Source organism: Ricinus communis, chromosome 7 (genome assembly GCF_019578655.1).
Source record: "Ricinus communis isolate WT05 ecotype wild-type chromosome 7, ASM1957865v1, whole genome shotgun sequence".
NCBI classification, from domain to species: domain Eukaryota; kingdom Viridiplantae; phylum Streptophyta; class Magnoliopsida; order Malpighiales; family Euphorbiaceae; genus Ricinus; species Ricinus communis.
In genome coordinates, this window is record NC_063262.1 from 9,066,682 (window position 1) to 9,090,119 (window position 23,438).

Genomic DNA, 23,438 nt, shown 5'->3' on the forward strand with positions numbered 1-23,438 from the left:
CAACTAGTATATAAAGAAAAGAAAAAAGTGCAAGGCGAAGTGGAAGATAAGAGTTTTCACTTGAGAATGAGGCAGGTAAGCAAGGTAATACATCGGTATAAGATGATCAACAATCCATGCACCAACGTGTTCATGCAAGTGGTGATCGTGATGAATCTGATTCCACTCCTAATGTGACAATTATAGCTCATTCAGATGGACAAGGCAACAACAAGGAAATATTGAAGGGAACTTACAAGAGATGATGATCTTTTTGGCTTGGTCTGCTGATGCTGAAGTTATTATGCCTAATCCGTTACAAAGGGTTAGGAGTAGAAGAAAATTTAAATGGGTTAAGACTGACAAAATAGAATAAATCCAAAGCTGAGTCTGGACTTATTTTTATTAGTGTCAGACTTACTCCTCTTATTGAACAATTGAATGGACATGTAGGAGATAAGAGGCACATTGATAGAATAGTGGATGAGAAGGCGGAAGATGTTGAACCAATCAAAAAGTCTAGAAAAGTTGATGGCTCATTTGATAATATTTCTGAGGTTGAGGCTGCCCTACAGTACCACCTACCTCAATGAGTTGCATATGCTGAAATGTTAGTAGGCTTAAAAACCCACGAGCATTCAAGGAGTTATAACGACTTGTGTAAAGTATAAAACATATTCCATACTACATGTAAAGTACAAAACCATGATGCTAATTGTAGTCTAATCATTGATAGGGGTAGTTGTACTAATGTAGCAAGTGCTATGATGGCTGATAAACTTAAACTTCCAACTCTTAAGCACCCTAAGCCATACACCTTGCAATAGCTTAATGATCAAAGTGGAATTAGAGTTACTAAGCAAGTACGGATTGCATTTAGTGTAAAGAAGTAGCATGATGAGGTACTATGTGATATTGTTCCCATGCATGCATGTCATATGTTGCTAGGTAGACCATGGTTATAAGATAGATCTGTAATTCATAATGGTCTAACCAATGCTTACTCTCTTGTAATGGATGAAAAACCGTATGTTTTGGCACCATTGAGTTCTAAAGAAGTTTATGAATTACAAATAGTTGTAAAGGACCGAATGGAAGCATATGAGAAAGAAAAATAAAAGTGTGAGAGAGCACATGAAAAAGAGAAGGTGCACAAGCAAAAGGGGAGTTGTGTGGAAAATAATAAGGGGCGAGAGCAAAGATTGGTAAAAGGAGAGTTTAGTGAGGATTTGCGCAAGAATGTGAGCAAAAGAACGAGTAAGGCGCAAGAAAAAGGGGAGGCAAGTGAGAAAAAAGTGAGTTTCTTAGTTAGAAAGCGAGACATGAGAAAGGCTTTGAGCGAAAATAGGCAAGTACTTGTACTTATGTACAAGGAAACTTTATTTAACACTAATGATCTTAACTCTTCTCTTCCTAGTATATTTGTAAGTGTTTTGCAGGAGTTTGAAGATGTGTTTCCCGAGGAGTTACCTAGTGGGTTGCCACCACTAAAAGGGATAGAGCACCAAATTGACTTAGTGTCGGGGTCATCTATTCCAAATAGACCAGCTTATAGAGTCAATCCCGAGGAAACGAAAGAGTTACAACGCCAAGTTGTGGAACTACTAAGTAAAGGTTATATTAGGGAAAGTCTTAGTCCATGTGTTGTTCCTATTTTGTTAGTCCCTAAGAAAGATAGGTCTTGGCGTATGTGTGTTGATTGTCATGCAATTAACAAGATTACCATTAAATATCGTCATCCTATTTCTAGGTTAGATGATATGTTAGATGAATTGCATGGTAGTGTTATCTTTACTAAAATTGATTTGAGAAATGGCTATCACCAAATTAGAATGAATATAGGTGATGAGTGGAAAACAACATTCAAAATGAAATTTGGTTTGTATGAGTAATTGGTCATGCCTTTTGGCTTAACTAACACACCAAGTACTTTTATGACCCAAAGTCAAGCAACATTACTCATGAGCCACCTGCTCTAGTCTTAGAAACTCTTGGGCTTTTTCCATTTGCTCATAAGCCTGAATTTGTTACTTGTCTTACTTGGGAGTTTACCTAAGCCCATGAAGCATGTGGTATGCAACAAGAAAGTAGGGTACACATCAAGGCCAAGTTTTATTATGTTATTTTATTATGCTTTGTTTTAGTTTGAATTTTATGCTTTTGTTTTAGTGTGCATTTTAATACTTTTGTTTTAGTTTGTTTGTAACTTATAAATAAAAATATTAAGAGTGAGGTGTGTAAATAGGTGAAAGAGTTCCTAAAACGGTCAGCTTTAAATGGAAGAATTAAAAGGCTGATTTAATTAAGGAAACTTTTCACATAGTGGGGGTTATGGTGTGCAAACATTTTCATTGTTGTTTGAAGGCTGTTTAAAGCCAACTTTTGGTATTCTTTTCTTATTTGTAAGTTTCTTATATATATAAGTTATGGAATGAGAAAAGGGGACAGTTGATTATCAAAGAAAAACATGTACTCTCTATTTTTTTAAGTTTATCTCAATCAAAGAGTCTTTCTTGTTACTTTGAGTTTGTCTTGAGTGATAAGATTTCGGTAGAACATTGAGTGAGTCTTATGTTCTTACCTAGTCTTCCAATAGTCTTGAGTTGGTCTTGGATTGTTGATGCAAAATTTCAGTTTATGAATTCTTGAGTGAAATTAAGGGGTTCTTTTCAATCTACTCTAAATACCTTTACAAGTTTTATGTTGTGAGGTGTATTTGACTTAGATCATCTGGTATCAAAGCTTAGGAGAAGAAAATTTTCTTAACAATACGAAAAGCGGATCAAACCGGAGGGGCAGATTTGAATTGAAGATTACTCCCTCGTCCAAAAACCTTTTAAGGAGTTTTCTTTCTTCAAACAGGTTCTTTTCTTGTGAAATTTTCTGAATCTGTAAGCCTTGAGTCTTGAGGTCAATTTCTGTTTCTTTATTGGTTGCTTAAAAGATTTGGCAGAATCATCTCTTGTAGTTATAATTAATTAGCAAAATAGTGAAATCATGGCTAGGGAGGAACTTGCTAGAATGTTACAGATCATCACACAAATACTTGAGAATATGGAGAAATTTCAAGAGGAGAATGAGGAGTATAAAAAAAGGCAGGAGGTGAGGATGAATGCCATAGCTAATATGGCTTTACAAGTAACTAGAAAACTGAGTTTCCTTGAAAATGATGATAATAGTGAAACTTCTGGCCCTAAGCAGAATGATGATGATAGAGGCCTTAAGATTGATCTACCCGATTTTGATTGTGGTCATGATATAAGTGTTTCCTTGATTGGGTAAGGCAAATTGAAACCGTGTTTGAGTATAAAGGCTATGATGATAGAAGGAGGTTTAAAATGGCTATTTTAAAACTCAAAAGTCTTATGGTCCTATGGTATGAAAATCTTAAGTCACAAAGAAGAAGGGAAGGGAAAGAGAAACTTGATTCGTGGGAGAGACTAAAGAAAAAAATGAGAGACAAATGGGTGAGTAAAGAATATGAGCAAGAACAATACCTTAAGCTAACTCATCTTTCATAAGACAACATGAGTGTAGAGGAGTATGTGAAAGAATTTGAGAAATTATGTTTAATTTGTGATTTGCATAAGAAAAAAACCTTTAAAATCGCAAGATTTGTAAAGGGACTTTCTAAGGGGATTGGCAGAAAGGTAGAGGTTACTCACTACTCTACTTTTAATGATGTTTGTAAATTGGCCATGAAATACGAGATGCAATTGAAGGAAGAAAAGCCTAAGCCATCATTTGGCTTCAAGAATCCTTCGAGATTTAACTCTTCTTACACTAAGGGGAGTACTTTTCAACACAAACCATCATCCTCTAGTCCGAGTAAGTTTGACAAGGGGAAAGAAAAGGCTGTAGTTTCTTAAACTGAATATACTACAAGAAGAAAGTGTTTTAGATGTCATGGAAGGGGGCATATTGCATTCAAATGCCCTAGCAAAAATGTCTTGACCGCAACTCAATGTGCTCTAATGGATGAGGAAGAGAAACTCTATCACTTCATTGCGGATGAGGATGAATATGATAACTTCAACGATGAGTATGATGAGGATATACCACCAGAAAGTGAGAGCAATATGATTGGAATTGTGAGGAAAATCTTGTATAGTGAGCCCAAGAGTGACTTAAGGTAAAGAAACAATTTGTTTCATACTAGATTCAAGGTTGGAGAAAAGACTTGTAATGTTATAGTTGATGGTGGTGCCCAAATATATGTGATCTCATCCGAAGCTGTGAGTAAGTTGAAGCTTCAAACCAGGGATCATAATAAGCAGTATAAGCTTAATTGGTTGAATGATGGAACCGGGGTTCAAGTCAAGAAGCAAGCGTTGGTTGCCTACTCCATAGGCGGGTTTGAAGATGAAAGATGGTGTGATATTCTTCCAATAGATGCGTGTCACTTACTTCTTAGGAGACCTTGGCAGTTTGACCATGATACGAAGCACAAAGGTAAATCAAATGTATATGTTGTAACTATCAAAGAAGGCAGAAAAGTTAGATTGTTGCCTTTACCTCCCAAAGTTGCTAAGAAAGGAAAAGAGAAAAGCAACTTTCTTGTAACTTGTAATGAATTTGAAAAAATAGTAGAAGAAATGAGGGGCGGGTATGCTTTGGTTGTAAGGGCCAAAGAAAAAAAGGATACTTATTGTGATAACTCATCATCCCTTAATGAGTTATTAGAATAGTATAAAGATGTTTTTCCGGATAACTTACCAAAAGACCTTCTGCCACTTAGAGACATTGAGCATGCCATCGATTTGATTCTCGAGGCATCCTTACCTAACAAGGCAGCCTATAGATGCAATCCGAAAGAAAGTAAGGAACTTCAAAGGCAAATTGATGAATTAATTCTAAGGGGCTATGTGAGAGAGAGCATGAGTCCATGTGCCGTTCCCGCTCTCTTAGTACCAAAAACAGATGGTACTTGAAGAATGTGTTTTGATAGTCATTCCATAAACAATATCACAATCAAATATAGATTCCCTATGCCTAGATTGCAAGACATGCTGGATGAGTTGAGTGGTGCCTTAATCTTTTCCAAAATGGATTTAAGGAGTGGATACTACCAAATGAGAATTAGGGAAGGAGATGAGTGGAAGACGGCATTCAAAACAAAACAAGGGTTATACGAGTGGTTAGTGATGCCATTCGGGCTTTGCAATGCCCCAAGCTCTTTCATGAGATAAACGAAGTCCTCCGTCCTTTTCTGAATAAATTTGTTGTTGTTTACTTAGATGACATTCTTGTATATAGTAAAAACAATGAGGAGCATTTAATTCATTTGAGGATGTTGTTTGATAGATTGAGAGGGCAGAAGTTGTATGGAAAACTAGAAAAATGTACTTTCATGACTCCTAGTATTGTATTCCTAGGATATATTATAGCAAGAGAGGGGGTGCATGTAGATCCCGAGAAGGTCAAGGCAGTACAATTTTGGTTGGCTCCGAAGAATGTGCACGAGGTTAGAAGCTTCCCTGGACTAGCATCATTCTATAGGAGGTTCATTCGAAACTTCTCAACCATCATGGCTCCCATCACCGAATTGACAAAGAAAGGAGAGTTCAAGTGGAATAAAGGTGCCCAAAGGGTCTTTGAGAAGGTAAAATTTCAACCTTGCAATGCTCCGGTTCTTATACTTCTTGATTTTAACAAGGTGTTTGAGGTGGAGTGTGATGCAAGCAGGATTGGGATTGGTGCGGTATTGATCCAAGAAAGAAAACTAGTGAACTATTTTAGTGAGAAACTCAATGGGGCTAAATTGAACTGCTCAACCTATACGGTGGTCAGAGCCCTTAATCATTGGTCTCACTACCTTATACCAAAATCATTTGTTTTTCATTCTGATCATGAGGCCTTAAAGTTCATCCATGGGCAACAAAAACTCAACAAGAGGCATGTAAAGTGGGTAGAATTCCTTCAAACTTTCACTTTTAGCTCCAAGTATAAAGATGAGAAAAGCAACGTAGTGGCTGATGCTCTATCAAGAAGAAGCTACTCACTTTCCATGGTCGATGCCAAAATCTTAGGTTTTAAACAACTCAAGGAGTACTACAAAGATGATCCTGATTTTTCAAGTGAGATGGAGAATCCTACTAGTCAGTTTGTACGTCAAGAAGGATTCCTCTTCAAAGGTAACAAGCTGTGTGTTCCAAAGAGTGGGGTTCGGGAGTTGTTAGTGCGAGAAGTACACAGTGGGGATTTAGCTGGTCACTTTAGGATACAAAAGACAATTGATATCTTAGGTGAATATTTTTATTAGCCTAGGATGATCAAAGATGTAACCCATGTAGTAGAGAGATGTGCTACTTGCCAAAAGACCAAGGGACACTTCAAAAGGGGTCTCTACACACCACTGCCGATTCCGAACAGACCATGGGATAATGTAAGCATGGACTTTATTGTGGGTTTGCCAAGAACACAAAGAGGAAGGGATAGCATCATGGTCTCTACACACCACTAACTTGTTTCTCTATGAAACAAAGTTTCATTCTAATTTTTGCAGTAATTTTAAATTTTAATTGAATTTTGATCATATGTTTGTTGTTAATAGTGCTGGAGTTAAAGGCAGGGTAATTCTTTTCTAGAAGGACCCTCTCAATATCACCATCAAGTCTTATTCATGTGGCCATACAGATATAGTAGTATAAGAACATGGTAACATGTGGAGATTTACTGGTATGTATGGCGACCCTGACTCATCTCTTTGGCATTTCTCAAGGGATTTATTAAGACTGTTGTCTACAATTTCAAATTTAGCACCCTTACCATGGGTATTGGGAGGGAATTTTAATGAAATACTTTATAGGCATGAAAAAGTTAAGGCTCGAGTTAGGAACTTTAATCAAATAATGAGCTTTCATGATGTTATTGATGATTGTTCTCTTCGAGATATTGATTCCATCGACCAAAATTCACATGGATCAATAGGCACGATACTACTAATCTTATTAAATGCCGACTAGACAGATTTTTTTTAACTCGGATTGGAATTTATTGTTTCCATCTGCCTATGCTGAAAACATATGTTTTTACCATTCTGACCATTATACTATTAGAATGACTACCCAAGCTTATCCGAATTTAGCAGATGTAAGGGCCCTAAAGGTCCTAGAAATCGGTTTCACTTTGAGGAGGTTTGGATTTCTAAGGAGGAATGCACTGAAATTATTGAGAAAGCATGGTCAATTGGGTCGAGAGCTAGTACAGGATCGATGGAAAACTCAATTAAGTCTTGCAGTTCTACTTTGAGTTCATGGAATTTTGATAAGTTCAGGAGACTTCCTTCTAGGAAAGTAAGAATTTGTAAGGAAATTGAGCGACTGTATTCAAACACGTGCTCAAGGGCGGATATCGGTCGGATCAAAGCAGTTAGAATGCAAACTTGAAAATTACATAATAAAGAGGAGATGTATTTGAAGCATCGGTCAAAGGCTACATGGTTGGCACATGGAGACAGAAAGTTGAATTCCACTTCTAGGTGTCCCAACGTAGGAAAGCTAATACTACAGCTGATGTTCGAGGTCAAATGGAAACTAGCAGAATTCAAAGTCAGGCATTTAGATACTATACAGAGGTACTATACGGACCTTTTCTGCACTTCTGACCCATGTGATGTTGCTATAATACAGGTGCTAAAGTATGTCTCAGTGAGTGTTACTAATGCTTTGAATAATCTGCTTATATCGCCTTTTATAGCTAATGAGATTAAAATTGCCCTCTTTAATATGCATCCATCTAAGGCTCTAGGTCCTGATGGATTTCCTGCTCTATTCTACTAGAAGTTTTGGAGTGTTGTTGGTGAGGATATTACTAGGGAGTACTTGGAGTTTCTTAACTCGAGTGTTAGATGGGAGAAATGGAATAAAACTTCGATTACTGTAGTGCCTAAATTTCAACAGCTGCAACATGCTAAAGAGTTTAGATCGATAAGTTTGTGTAATGTCACTTTTAAATTTATCACTAGAGCTATCACTAATTGGCTTAAGGGAATCCTCATTCGGGCTATTGATGATTGTTAGTGTGCTTTCATTCCAAGAAGACTCATTTTTTATAATGTCCTCCTTGGATTTGAGTGTATACATTGGATCATAATCATAGAGGTGGGCATATGGGTTATATCTCTCTTAAACTGGTAAGATACATGAGAGGGTGGAATGGAAATTTCAAGAATTCCTGTAGCTAAAGATGGGTTTTCATTGTAGATGGCTGGCTTTAATTATAAGATGTGTGCGGTTTGCTTCCTATTCTTTTCTCATTAATGGGGAGGTGTCTAGTAATGTTACTCCTGGTAGAGGGAATCGACAAAGGGATATGCTTTCTACATATCTCTTTATTTTATGTGCACATGGATTATCTTCTTTATTGTCTTATGCAGTTTCTGTAGGTAATTTTCATGGAGTGCAGATTGCCAGACATAACCCAGTCATTTCTCACCTTTTCTTTGCAAATAACAACCTAATTTTTTATAGAGCTTCAGTGCGTGATTGTGCTAATTTGAAAAATTATTTGAAGCTCTATGAGTTGGCCTCAGGATAAATGATTGACTATGAGGAATCAAACTTATCTTTTAGTCCTAATTGTAAGGATGCTAATATTACAATTGTAAAGGATCTATTTGGTGTACCGATGGTTCATGGCCATCAAGTGTATCTTGGTTTACCTACTTTCTTCCTCAAGAATAAGAGGCTACAATTTTCTTACTTGTGAGATAGAGTTTCTCAAAGGATGTATGGTTGGAATAAGAAATCCTTCTCAATAGGCGATAAGGAGACTCTTATTAAAGCAGTGGCCTAATTCATTCCAACCTATGCAATGTCTTGCTTCAGGCTTCTTTATTTATTTTGGATGATATAAAGTGCCTATGTGCAAAATTTTGGTGGGGTGGTAGTAAGTCAGGAAATAAGATGCACTGGGAGTCTTGAGATTTTCTATGTAGACAAAAGTCTACTAGAGGCATGGGTTTCCGTGATCTTAAACTATTTAACCAGGCAATAATGGGAAATATAAATGGAGATTACTCATAAGGCCTGACTCTCTAGTTTCTAAAGTTCTCAAAGGAAAACACTATCCACAAGGTCTATTTTAGATGCAACCTTAGGAGCTTACTTCGGGGAAAGGAATTGATTAATCTTGGGTTGCGATGGAGAAGCTTACTTCGGGGAAAGGAATTGATTAATCTTGGGTTGCGATGGAGAATTGGTGATGGGGCGTCCACCCGTGTATATGAGGATAAATGGTTTCCTATGTTGTTTAGTTTCATGTTAGCTCTCATAGAGTCTTGCTTGATAATACACTTGTTTCACATTTATTACAACCCAATGGAGATTGGAATGCAGCTATGGTTTAGAATAATTTCCACCAACATGAGGCAGTAATGATTTTGGCTATACCTCGACCTCGATTTCGTGTACAGAACTCTCCATGTTTGCATTTTAAGAAGAGATGAGTTTATTTAATTAAGAGTGCCTATTTTGCTTGCCAACAACACAAGCTCTCATCTGAGGCTTGGTTGACGTATATTTGGGCGTTTTCGCTATCTCCTAAGGTAAAAAATTTTATTTGGAGAGCATGTCAAAATATCTTAACAACTCTTATTAATTTAGCCGCTCATCATGTTCTAACAATACTCTTATGTCCAAGATGTGGTTTTCCATGGGAAACAATTGCACATGCTATTTTTTGGTGTCCATTTATAAAGTATATATGGAATTTTAGTCTATTTGGTATGATTTTGAAAAATATAAAATCAAATAATTTCACTCATATGATGCTTTACTTTCGGGAAAGATAGAAAAGCAAGAGATGGAGCACTTCTCCATTTGTGCGTGGCAATCTTAAAGTTTAAGGAAGAGTTTTATCCATCAGCGAGGTTTTATTCCTTTTAACTTGATTTATACATGGGCTATATCTTTTTATGAGGAATAATAGTCACAAACTGACTCCCTTTCTACATTGCATTTGTATGAAGGATGCTCACGCTGGCTAGCTCCAATGGGTAGTATTTATAAAATAAATACTGATGTTGGTTTATGATGATTTAGGAATTTATAGTCTTAGGTGGTAATTCAGAATTCAATGGGGGAATGCATGGTAATGGGAAGTTTCCCGATCCCTAATAGTAGCTCAGTTTTATTGGGTGAATTAGAAGCCATTCGTGCAGGTATATTACTTGCTATGGATTGTGATTTACTTAGCTTAGTGGTGGAATCAGACTCACAAGCTGCCATCTCGCTTCTAAATGGCAGTGATATGTTAATGGATGAGACAAATATGTTAATTCAAGATATCAAGCAGCTAGGGTCATTGGTAAATGTGGTTAGGTTTGTATTTGCGTCTAGGACTTGCAACAAAGTAGCTCACGGTCTTACTCATCTAGGACTCTCCCTTGAGATTAATTTTATTTAGTTGGAGGATGAGACTCCTATAAGGCTTCATGACCTAGCTTCAGGACCTTCTTCTAATTCATGATCTTCAATCTTAGTGTAGATAGTAGGCAAAAACCATAATTTGGCCCTTAAACTTGTATATTTTTGGATTTAGGCCCCTCAAGTTCAAAATGGTGGAATTAGGCCCTCGTATTGTTCAAGTTGGTGTTACTTTGCCCCTCATTAAACAGACGTTAGCCCGTGAATTTTACCTTATCAATGAAATATTATTTTTTATATTTAATTTGGTAAAAGTAAAATTTGATACCTCTCTCCTTAGTACACACCATCTCATTTTGGAACCAAAATACAACGTATTAGCTCAAATGTAAAGAAGCGTGAAAGAAACCTTAATTTGATATATCTCTCCTAAATCCCTAATTACTCTCAGAACCAGATTGATTTATAAAAAAATCCAAAATTCCACACAGTTTTAAGCTTTGAAATCGCGCTTGTTAACCTAGGAAATTCTAAGAAAGAAAAAGTTTCATTTTCAGTGTTGGGAGCAGCAAAAGGTATGCAATGATTCTCTCTTCTTTGATGTCTAAATTTCATTGGTGTTATAGTGGTCCCAAATTATTTTTTACTATGAATGTTGGAGGAATTTTATGCATGTGGTCCCATTGCTTGTTTGTTAGCATTTGTATCTTTGATGTTGTGACAAGTAAAAACTTATTTGTTCGTTCATGATTGAATTCTTTAATACTTTAGTGCCTGAAAATGCTTTGAATGTGAACATTTAATTTTTTTATTCCTTATTTGTCTTATATTGTTTATTATTCCAACATTTGCAGAATGGAAGAGGTATTTATTATTCTAAACACTCATCGTAAGGGTAGTATAAATAGGAAGGGTAGTAAAAGTGAGTATGTAGGTGGGACAGTGGACTGATGGATGAAAACTTAGACTTAGATGAGATGTCTTACTCTAATATAATGTATTATATTAAGAAATTAGGCTATGATAAATTAGGGGGCATTTGTTATAAAAGTAGGTTGATTGGGGAGTTTGTTAGCATACACAGTAACAAATGCCTTACAGATTTGATTAAACACATGCTTAATGGGTCTGTCCTTAATCTATACATAGATCATTCAGTCTCCAATTGCAATGCAACTGATGGACTCATTGATCAACCATTTGCTGAAGTTGTAGGAAGTAGTCAAAGGGCAGAAGTCTTAACTGGTTTTGGTGTTAGTGAAGTCTTAACTAACGGGGAAGAAGTGCTTGACCTAGATTGCAGACTTCATAAGACTTATAATGAGTTTGTTGTTCCAGTTAATCAACTAATTGATGATGAAGATGAAAAATTTCAAGAAGCTAGGGCTAAAGTGAGAGAATATCATAGGAAGAAAAAAATAGGCAGAAAAGATAAGAAAGTGGAAGAGGTAGTTGGTGTTGGTGCACCAATAAATGAAGTAGAAGAACTTGAGGAAGCTGAGAATGATGAAGTTGGGGGCTCATCTTATAAAAGTGATGGGAATAGTTCCTAGTGATGTGGAGTATGGAGAAACTACTTTAAGAAGGAGAAGTACTTTAGTCAGGTTTGATCCTGACAATACAATTCTTGTACTCTATTTAGGAATGGTTTTCCTAAACTCTCAACAAGTGAGAGATGTAATTGTTAAGTATGCAATTATAAAGGGCTTAGGGGTGGCAATGAAAAAGAATGAGCTAGGTATACTAAGGGCAAAATGTGAAGGGGCTCCTAATTGCCGTTGGATATTATTTGTCTCTAAGAAAAAGAATGATGACAACCTTACTGTAAAAACATATTATCCTTCTCACAAGTGTTATAGGATGTCAAAGAATAAAATGACAACTAGTTCATTTCTAGCTAGGTACCTCAAAACAAGGCTGATGACACAACCTAGTATTAAACTAAAGAACTTGAGGGCTCCGTGTAGGAAAAAACTAAAAACTCAGTTTTACTGTTGCTAGGGCAGTAAAGAACAAAGTGTTGGTTGAATTGGTTGGAGATTAGAGGGTAGAGTATGCTAAGCTACATGAGTATGTACAAGAGAATAAAATAAGTAACCCAGATAGTACTTGTGTTGTGAAACTTGACAACTTTGAGCAGTATGACAATAAGAAATTTAAGAGATTTTATATATGCTTTGAAGCAATAAAGAAAGGGTTTATAGATAGTTGTAGGCCAATATTTGGGATGGATGGATATTTTTTGAAGGGGATTGTCAAATGGCAATTTTTGTCTGCAATGGGTAAGGATGGAAACAATCAGATGTTTCCTGTTGCATAGGGTGTTGTTGAAGTTGAGAACAAGAATAACTAGGCATGGTTTCTGAGGTGCTTAAAGCATGACCTTCCCTTAGGTAATGGAGATAAATACTGCATATAAGTTATATGCAAAAGATACTGAATCATAACTATTTATTTACTTTCATATAGGTTTACATGTGTTTTCTAATGTTGTTTTCTATTATGCAGAGACTTGATGCTAGTATTAAGGTTGAACTACCAAATATTAAGCATAGAATTATGCAAGACACATCTATGCTCAATAAGTAACAAAATGGAGGGGAGATGAGAGAAAATTTGCTTTTCGAGGAATGGCTAAAGCAATATTTGAGACATAATTAAAGGCAAAGATGCAAACCTAGAAGAGTTGGATACTGGAATAGTGGAGGATGCTCTTGAGAGGCTAATGGAGGCATGGTGTAAAGCCTTCTTTAGTACCACCATTAAATGTGATGTTGTTGACAATAACTTGTCACAAAAATTTAATGGTTGGATGCTAGAAGCTAAGTGTAAACCTATAACCAGTATGTTGGATGAAATTAGGGTTGCAGTTATGAAAAGGATAGTAGAAAAAAGGAAGTTTGCTAAAACTTGGATTAATGATATATCTTCAAAGGCAATGGATAAGTTGGAAAAAAATAAGGAGCTTAGTTTCAATTGGTTTATGGAGTTCAACGGGGTTGAGTTTTGAGGTGACACATGTGGCTAATGCAGCTAATAGGCATACAATGCACTTTTCTAACAGTACATGTACTTGCAGGGAATGAGATTTAACTAGTATTCCCTGCCAACACAGTATATGTGCTATCTATAGTCAACATGGGCAGTCTGAGCACTACATAGCAAACTGGTATAGGAAGGACGCTTACCTAAAGGCATACCAGCACATAATGCAACCTGTCTAGGGGATGATGCTTTAGAAACAAATAACTTTGCCACCACTTGAGCTACCTGAAGTGAGGAAGATGCCTAGCAGGCTTAAGAAAGCCAAAAGAAAGAACAAAGATGAAATCAAGAAGGTAGGGAAATTAAGCAGAAATGGAAGGGTTATGAAATGCAAACATCGTGGTAGCAAAAAACATAATAGTAGAGGTTGTCCTACAAAGCTAAAGACAACCATGTAAATTTTCTAACTAACTACTGCATATATTATATTCTTAAATTTATTGTATTAACTATTTTAACTTTTTAACTCTTGGTTAGGGTGTAAACAAAAATAAAGAAAGAGAAAATAAAGAAAAGGCACCACAACCACCATCAAAGGAACTTAGAAGGCAAATCGCTAAAAATGTTATAAATGAACATTTTACAAGAAAGAAGTTGGAGACTAAGAGAAAAGAAATTGATGTTGCATCCACCACAACTTTTAACCAACCATCTAGATATGACAATATTGAGACAGAGTGTATACTTCTAGAAGTAACAGGAAGAAACCTAAAATGACAGATTTGGTTGTTATGTAAACACCACGACATGTGTAGGTATCTTCAATGTAAGTGGGTTTGTGTGGGTAAAGTCACAATGTTTGTTGAATGTAAATGTTTGTGACTGAGTATAACCTTGTTGTTGCATTTGTTTTTTTTTTTTAAACAACTAGACACATCATCATCCAGATTTCTCTATGATGGAAAAAAGAAGGAGAAAATGCAACATTGCTCTCAACCACCACTTTTAGATACAAATAGAAGCAAAGGCCCCATGATAAGAGAGAGGCAAACACAATAAACAGAAGAAGAAGATTACAATTACTATTATTTTTTGTGTAATATTTGTATTTTAACATAGAAAATAATTATGGCCATTTTGCTTAAAGATTGTCCTAATTGTAATAGTTGGCTGTTATTTTTTGCATGCAGTGGGTACTATCCATTAACAGGCAAAGGATGATAATGTTTCTTTTGTTCTCATGGCCATTGTTTATATGTACTGCTAATATTTTGTTATATTAATGAAAGCAGTTTATTTCCGATCTAATTGTTTTATTTTGTTAATGCACTTGCAGTTTAGATTTTATCCAAAAGCAAGTAGTTTCTAACAACAATGTAACAATATAAAGTAAATATAGAAATCTCACACATGTAAACCAACTTCCTAATTTATTAATAGATAAATAAGGGCTTATAGTACCATTACAAAATCACACGCAAATGCCTTGCTAAAATCCCTAAAAACCACTTACATTACATCTATATTAAGAACTTGACATATACAACAATTGCCAAACAAACAAAGAACAAACCCTTATACAATTGTCTACTTTTCTTTATAGCTTGCATATTCTGAGTCACCTCAATAAGGTTGGCCCTAAGTAAAACAATCTCCTGCTTGACAGCCTCAGTTGCACTTGAAGTGACCATTTCCATCTCCTTTTTAGCAGCTTCAATTTCCTCTTTTAACTCCGAATGAAACTCCTTAATTGAAGCGTTAAATTCATCCTTCATAACCTGCACTTCATTCTTCACATCTTCGTGATTAAGTATATAAGACCACTCCAACCTTGCAAGCTGATTCATTTCCCTTACTTCTTCTAGCAGCTTCACATTACACTCATTAATCCAATAACTATGCCACTAAAAATGATTACAACGGGACTACAAGACAAAAACAAGAAAAATATCATGAATAGATAAGCCAATCTCACTTCTTACTTCTCACTTCATACCAAAAATGAGAAATACAGCTTTACTTACATTCTCATGAGGATATTTTCAAAATTTTCTCCCCCTATTGTGCTCTGTCCTTGCTATCATCAATCTTAGTCTGTTGCCACACATATATTTCAAGCTTAAAGGATTCATGGAACTACTACCTCCTACAGCGTATGTGCTTTCAGTTTGGCTTTGAAATGGTATTTCGCTTTCTGGTTGAGACACCATTGGTAGATTTCTTGACAAAAATGTTAGAGGATGTTTTGATTTCTTCAAACAAATGTTTCCAATGTGCTTGCAATTTCCAAAATCTCCCAAATTGAAATCCGTTATAACCCCAGCCCCAAAATCAAAATTCCTCTTTTTTACCTTTTTGTTTTCTATTATAAAAGTTAATGGCGTTAGCTTAAAATATAATATTTAATTAGGACGTTAACTAAGAGGCAAAGTAACACCAACTTGAACAGTATAAGTTACCTAATTCTACTATTTTGAACTTGAGGGGCCTATATAAAAATGTACAAATTCAAAGACCAAATTATGGTTTTTGCCTAGATTATAATATTGGCAAAGCTTTTTGTTTGATTGAACTCTTTTTTCTTATCATGATTTTTTCCTTTGAGGGTTTTACATGGCAAGGTTTTTTAATAAGGTAATATTTGATGTAATTTCAGCCAAGTTTAATGAAAGATGATCTATTTCTCAAAAAAAAAAAAAAATGGAAGAATTATTAGAATGGTTAGTTTTGCAAATTAATTTCATGGCTTTACTGTGTTATGATCTAATCCCACATCTCATTCTTGTTTCATCTTTTTTCTTTTTTTCTTTTGTTCTTTGGGATGGTTTGCCAACTATGGTTAAATGCCAAAATCTTGGCGGTTTTCATGGCTCATGATCGAAAATGGAATGTGAATTGTGATTGGGAAACTAATTCCATATTTTCAGCAATATTATGTTTTGTCTAAAAGGGGATGGTTGATTCACGCTTAAGCATCCATTTGAGATTGACTTCTTTTTTTTTCTTTTTTTTTTTTTCAAAAGTAAACATAACTTTATAATACTCTTTGTACTAAAAAATAAACATAACTGTATATTGTTTGTACTCACCTCAGGATTAGGCTAAAATTGAACTCATATTCAAGAAATTATCAACTAATTCTGGGAGAGCAAGAATTAAAACAAGGAAAATAATACAAGACATACTTTACAGACTATGATCTTTCTTCTTCTTTTTTCGTGATAGTATCCTGCGTATCATTTTTCTTACATTTTAAAGCCCTACTATCCGATATCATTATTATTTTTATAATATAAATTAATAAAATACTATTAATAATAAATCATTTTGTAAGTGGTTTACCATAAAAACACTCTTCAAAAGTATTAAAATTCGCTTCTAAAAATTATTTCATTTTATTTCTAATGAAATTAATATATATATATATATATATATATATATATATATATATATATATATATTAATTATATTCAATGTAGTTAGTTTTATCCTAATTTACTTAATAAATGATTTTACTATTAAAAGTAAATATTATACTAATATTAAACTATATATTAATTTAAAAGATAGTTAAAAAAAAAAAAAAAAACTAAATCCGCACAGTTTTTGTATTCTTCCCTTAAAACAATAACAAACTTAGCCCAAGTAAGTGACATCTCACACATGAGAATTTGCTATATATGATGAATACGGCGGAGCTCTATAACAGCTCTCTCCTTTGCTGGCTGCATCAACCAATTAATGAAAGGACAAAAACTTGTGCGCTTACGAAAATTGTGTTGCCATATGAAGGGCCAGTGAAAACGAAGCCAAGACGCATAGACCCAGAGACTGAAACCCTCACAGCACGGAAGTGCCTACCGTAGCAAGTTGAATGAAGCTATTGTTCAAGTTCAACACCCTAGCAAGCAAAGAAGCAAGCAGGCAGTCTTAAATTACATGGGAAAAGGGGCATCAACACCAATCATTATCTCCCAACAACCTGTAGTGATAATGTCAGTTTTTATAAGCCAATAATAGAAAGCTCAGATCACCGAGTCTAATCAAAGTTAGTAACTGTCATGAGTTTACATGATACAGTTTTGCATCATTTGCTAAGACATATACATCTCTTTCTGCCACAACACATGCTTGACATCTCTTTCTTTTGCAGGACAAACTGTTCCACTCACATGTAAAACAGCGTAATGGGAGCGTTTGCCACATGTAAAGACAGCATCAATTTGTGCGTATACTATCTCATGATGATGTTTCAAGTTCCCTTCAACAATCTTTTCCTGCCCAAATTTTCCATAAACGATAAAATCGGCTTGGAAAAACAGTAGGATATGCATTATGTATTCCTGATAGGATTTTCTATATGAAATAGCTAAATCACAACTGATAAAATCCAATAATGAACATCCAGAAATTCTTTTTTTTTAAAGAAGGGTTATGCCATAAATGTAATTCTGACATAACAGAACAACTGAAGCACAAATCAAGTCAATCTCTACCGACCTGACAACAGCATCCATAAATGCCTTATGGCCTTAATAGCAGGTGAGAAACGAGCAAGGCCACAAAAATACTGTTCATCTAGTAGTTTGCTAGCCCAGTGTGATCATACCACACAAAGAGATCCAAAACCAACAAATGGCAACCCTGTTATTGCATCCTGTTCAAATTCAAAAATGGTCTGAGGTGCAAGCCCAAGAGACTTGAAAAGGCCAAATGTATAAAATGGAACTTATTCCAGCCAGACCTGAAAGGATATAATTCGTATATCAGATCCACATATTTCCAATGTAACAAAAAGATATACATCAGATCCACAATAAAGAGAGGAGATAAATCTAGGAAAATGAATATTAAAACCGTCCACTATGTTAATCAAGAGGCAAACAATGGCAAGAGTATCGCACCGGATCGCCATCTCATCAACAGCCCCGGTAGCAAAGGCGATGAGCAGAAACTATATTGGACATGCCAGCATAGGCTTTAAATCATCCCTCGATCCACGGGAATAGAGTAAACCAAAAAAAGTAAAAGAAAAAACGAAAAAGAAAATTAAAAGGGGAAGATACATGGAAACTGACAAAATGCATAACTAACTTGAGAAGCTACAGGATATATATAAAAGAAGGGTGGAAGACGGAATATCACAAGCAAACATACACTCCGAAAAGAGCAGGCCTCAAAATTAAATAGCTCTATGTAAGGTCAACAGTAAGAAGTCAATTGCATTTGCAAGGTGGTAGAAATATTCAGACCAAAAATATTAGAAGCATCAAAACTATGCACTAAGGCAAGGAAAAGTTAACAAAATACTCAGATAAGTCCAAAACAGAAACAGGGAGATTAAGTTGTAACGGCGTTGCATGACTTACACTTATATGACCGAGTATCTTCCTGGTTGAGCTCCACCAGGAAGTGATAATGCCTGGTTTGTGATGTCTTCCAAAACACGTTTAAGCTCTGCTTTAGCTTTCTTAACAGATGTTTCACTAGGGCCCTCAATGAACAAGTACAGCTTGCGTTCCCCTGGTCCTGGAATCCGACCTGGTGGGAAGAACTGGCCCCTGGTTGTAATGGCAGCACCAGTCCAGTCGGAAATTGGACCCAAAGTTTCCTTGTGGGTAACCTTCCACCGAGCATTTTGTGGAAAATCATTAATCTCAAGCTCTGCTTCATAATGTTCAGGCATGGCATCAGCTTGAATCTTTGCAAGGTTATGCTGCAAGTTGATGGCAGCTGCAATTGCCTTGGCTGTGTTATCGTTATTGATAACAGGCAGTCCAGCTCCAGGCACAACTGCTGCTGGGCCTGGAATTGTTAGGCCAATGACTCCTGGCAAAGAAACAGGTAATCCGCCAGGAGGAAGCAATTGACCAGCCGTGATAGGAGTCGGTGTTGCAGATGTAGTGCTTTTGGAGGCAGCAGCAATTGCAACTAACTGCTGAGCAAGCGCAGCATTATGCCTTGAAATGTCACCACCTGCCTTACGAATCCCTTCATCTTCATCTTCTGAATCTGACTTGTCTTCCTCAAAGCCATATTCCTTTGCTTGTGCTTTCTTTGCTGCTATCCTCTTTTCATCCTCCTCTTCATTGAATTTAAAACCACTTCCACCATAACCAGTTCCATGAGCTTGCTCAAGCCCCTGGTTCACTTTTACCATAAAACCATCAGCAAGAGCTTTCAGGTCCTCTGGAACAACTTGCTCCGAGAGTTCCAATGCTTTTACAAGATCTGGTGCATATCTTGCATCCTCCTCAGAAATAAATGTGATTGCACAACCTTTGCGGCCAGCTCTGCCCGTTCGACCAACACGGTGAACATAATCCTCATAATGGTTTGGAACATCAAAATTGACCACCAGATCAAGCTCCTTCACATCTAAACCTCTGGCAGCAATACTCGTGGCAATCAACAAATTGCAGACATTGCTCTTGAAATCTGAAATGGTAGACTCACGGTCTGTTTGATCCTTAGCCCCATGAAGTGAAAGGCATGGATAGCCATGCTTAAGCAAGTCCCTAAACAGAGCATCGCATTTATCCTGTGATTGGACGAATATCAAAATTTTTCCTTTCTCATTCCACTCACCAAGTAGTTCTAACAGTCTCAAGAACCTTTCACTTTCAGGCCTTACCTCAACTAATTGAGTAATGTCCTTGTTCACCACACTCCTCCCACCCACCTGGATCTCCACAGGTTTGTTTAACACTTTACGAGCCAAAATCTCAACCTGCCGAGGGAAAGTGGCAGAAAACAGCACAGTTTGACGATCTGGGCGAATGTTTTGAACAATTCTGGTGATCTGAGGTTCAAAGCCCATGTCAAACATACGATCAGCTTCATCCATAACCAAATATGTGACTCTACGAAGATTTGTAATTTTCCCCCCACTTGTGCAAAGTATGTCAATCATCCTACCTGGAGTACAGACAACAATCTCAGTTCCCCGCTTTAATTCACTGATCTGTTGAGCAACGCCAGAACCTCCATATACAGGCACACATCTAATTCCCAGTACCTTGGCAAACTTCTTTATATCACTGTGGATCTGTTGAACAAGCTCCCTTGTAGGTGCCATTATAAGCCCAATCGGTCCATCTCCAGCTTCCACAAGTGGCTGGTCCTTGATATGCCTCAGCATAGGCAGCACAAATGCAAGGGTTTTGCCAGAGCCAGTTTTTGCAATCCCTATGCAGTCTCTGCCACTCATTATTATGGGCAGTGCCTGAGCTTGTATTGGCATAGGCTTCTCATAATTAAGCTTCTTAATTGTCTCCAAAATTTTACTTGCAAGTCCAGTTTGGTGCCATGTTTTAACTGGTTTTGGAACATCCTTTCCATGTATTTTCAGTTCTAATTGTTTCCTATAAGCAGCAACCTCTTCCGGAGCCATTCTTGATATCTCCTTCACTTCTATGTAGAAATTTTTTCGAAATGGTTTATAATCAATCTTTGAGTGGTCAACAACAGATAGCTTCTCTGCTTTTGTCTTCTTGACCCTCTTCATGAACTCATCATCATCTTCATCATCTAAAGGACCTTCATCATTCTCAAGGTCTCCGTAATCTGAATCAGAATCCTCCCCAGGTATTATTCTCCCCAGAGATTTGTTAGAGCCTTTCTTCAGCTTCTCTCCCTCATTTCCTTCTTCCTTTTTCTTCTTCAACTCCACTTTATTTTCGTCAACAGTTTCAGTAATCACTGCATTGTTTAGCTTCTCAACTTCAGGTAAGACCATGGAATTCATGAAAGCATCTAGGGGATCAATTTCCTCATCCTCGATGACATCATTATCCCCATTTTCTGAAGTAGCTGTGCCATTATAAGAGTCTACCACCATTGCATCTCCAATTTCTTCATCAGGCTTTACATTTTCATCCAGGTCCATATTTGTCTCTGATTTCCCTGCAAGAGGTGCTTCTTCATCATCAGATTCTCCTTCAAGGGTCCAAGTCTTACCTGTTTGGGGTTCATCAGCATTTGATGCTTCCCCATGCTTTTCTCTCTCAGATTCTTCCTTTTTTCTCCTCAACTCTTGCCACTCCTGTACTCGTCTTCTCCTCTTTTCCATTTCCTCATCCAATCTCTTCTGTTCATCCTCTAATTCCTCCTCTCGGGTTTTCTTCTCTTTCTTATCCAATTCATCCTCACCACTCTTTTTCCTTGGGCTCCCATCACTTTCATCCCTGTGCCTGCTTGACCTGCTAGTGCTCTGTTCCCGTGCTCTCTCCCTGTAGTCATCCTCATCCCTCCTTCGACGCTTCCTATCATGTCCCCTAGAATCATCTTCGCTGTTATCATCGCTGCTAATCTCTCGACGCTTCTCCTTTTCCCTTGCCCTCCTCTCTCTGTCTCTTTCCCTCTCCCTCTCCCTCTCCCTCTCCCTCTCCCTCTCCTTCTCTCTTTCTTCTTTGTCACGTTCCCTTCTCTCCCTCTCTCTTTCTCTCTCTCTTTCCCTCTCGCGTTCTTCTCTTTCACGCTCCCTTCGCTCCCTCTCTCTGTCTCTTTCTCTCTCCCTCTCTTTTTCTCTTGCTCTCTCCCTTTTCTCCTCCCTCTCTCGGTCCCTCTCACTGTCCCTATCTCTATCTCTATCCTTACCTCTTTCTTCTCGATCTCTCTTCCTGTCCTTGGTCCTTTCTCTTTCATCATCCCGGCTCCTCCTATCCTTGTGCTTTTCTTTGTCCTTCTTCTCCCTTTCTTTCTCATATTTATCATCAGAATCAGTACTCTTCTCTCTCTCAGAGCGGCGGCTTCCACGGTCCTTCTTCTCTCGGTCGCGATGCCTCTCTCCATTTCTCTCCTTATCACGCTCCCTTTCTCGATCACGGTGGCTCCTCTTCGAATCCTCGTCCTTTTTTTCTGATTCTTCTTTCCTTGATTTAAGTTTCACATCCTCCATTGCTTATTCCTGCGAAAAATCATAATTCCACAAACAGGTAATTTAACAATGTGCAGTTCAAAAAAAGAGCAGTTGTTGGTGTTAATTCGAATCAACAGCTACTAATCAATGCAATACAATCAGTCATAATTCAACAAATAAAACTGCAGAAACTACCAGGGAGTAAGTTACCTGAGCAGCGACGATGGCAGAGCTGCTAGGCTTTGGGATGAAACTAAAATTTGGGAAGAAGAGAAATCCCGCACTAATACTACGTAGTTTTGGCTAGTCTTATTTGCTATACTTATGGTCCAATTAAATAGAGATAATTCTTTACTTAATAAATTTCAATAAAGTTCCAAAAAAGAATATATTTTTTAACATATATATTAAATTTTTAATATATAAAATTTTTATTTTAATATATGTATTTATTCTTAACATAGAAAATTCGAAGTTATATGTAATTTTATAATTTTTCTTAATTTATTGATTTATAAGTTATATTCTTAATTAAATACCGATTCCAATTCAAAAAATAATATATTAATTATATTTTAATATTATATTAACTAATAAATTAATTTATAATTAACTAATAATTTTAATTTTAGAAAGTAATATTTTCATATTATATTTAATAATAAATTAATTTTAAATTATATAATAAATTTTTAATTTTAAAAATAGCAATATCAATTATATTTTGATATATTAATTTATATAATATTAAAACTAGTTAATAGATAATTTCTAAATTTTTTAATAGTATTGCATTAAAACATTTTAAAATTTTAAAAATATTTAGTTTGTTTTATAAATTGATAGTAAATGTCAAAAAATCTTATTAAATTGTATTTATCAATTTAATTTTATAATTAAAATAAATAACGGCCATGCAATGCACGGGTAAAGGACTAGTTAAAAACTAAAAAACTCAAAAAGTTAAATTGTTTTGAAAACTCTCGGATGCTCAACTAATTGGAACTATAAATTACAATTTAAAATATTATTTTTTAGAATTATAATTAATTTATTAATTAAAATAATTTTAAAATATAATTGTTATACCATTTTTAGGATAGAAGTGGTATTATTATCTTATTAGAAAAATATTTATTAATTAATATAATATTAATATGCTATTTCTTAGGATTATAGTTTGTATTTACTTAAAAATATAACTTATGAATCAATAGATTAATAAAAAAAGCTATAAAATTATACAT

At 36.0% G+C, this 23,438-nt stretch overlaps 1 protein-coding gene and 1 long non-coding RNA gene across 7 annotated transcripts; one reads left to right on the forward strand and one right to left on the reverse strand.

Moving 5' to 3' along the window:
- The first annotated feature begins 6,691 nt into the window (after positions 1–6,691).
- Positions 6,692–14,639, forward strand: LOC112536539. The gene is made up of 2 exons (XR_003080530.2): positions 6,692–7,555; positions 14,263–14,639. It is a non-coding gene; the product is annotated as an uncharacterized LOC112536539 (long non-coding RNA).
- A 2,276-nt stretch (positions 14,640–16,915) lies between these two features.
- On the reverse strand, positions 16,916–22,462 carry LOC8264040 (DEAD-box ATP-dependent RNA helicase 42). 6 transcript variants are annotated; one of them, XR_007216572.1, is made up of 5 exons: positions 22,402–22,462; positions 18,701–22,239; positions 17,832–18,075; positions 17,504–17,608; positions 16,916–17,232 (listed from the first exon to the last, which is right to left on the reverse strand). XR_007216572.1 is itself a non-coding variant. In XM_002530207.4 (3 exons), exon 2 carries the CDS (start codon positions 22,228–22,230, stop codon positions 18,703–18,705), a length of 3,528 nt encoding a protein of 1,175 aa, XP_002530253.2. In that variant the 5' UTR covers positions 22,231–22,239; positions 22,402–22,462; the 3' UTR covers positions 17,317–18,075; positions 18,701–18,702. The 6 variants fall into 6 exon arrangements, 1 of the variants encoding a protein (XP_002530253.2); XR_007216573.1 differs by having other exon boundaries at positions 16,916–17,313; XR_007216574.1 differs by lacking the exon at positions 17,504–17,608.
- Positions 22,463–23,438: the final 976 nt, after the last annotated feature.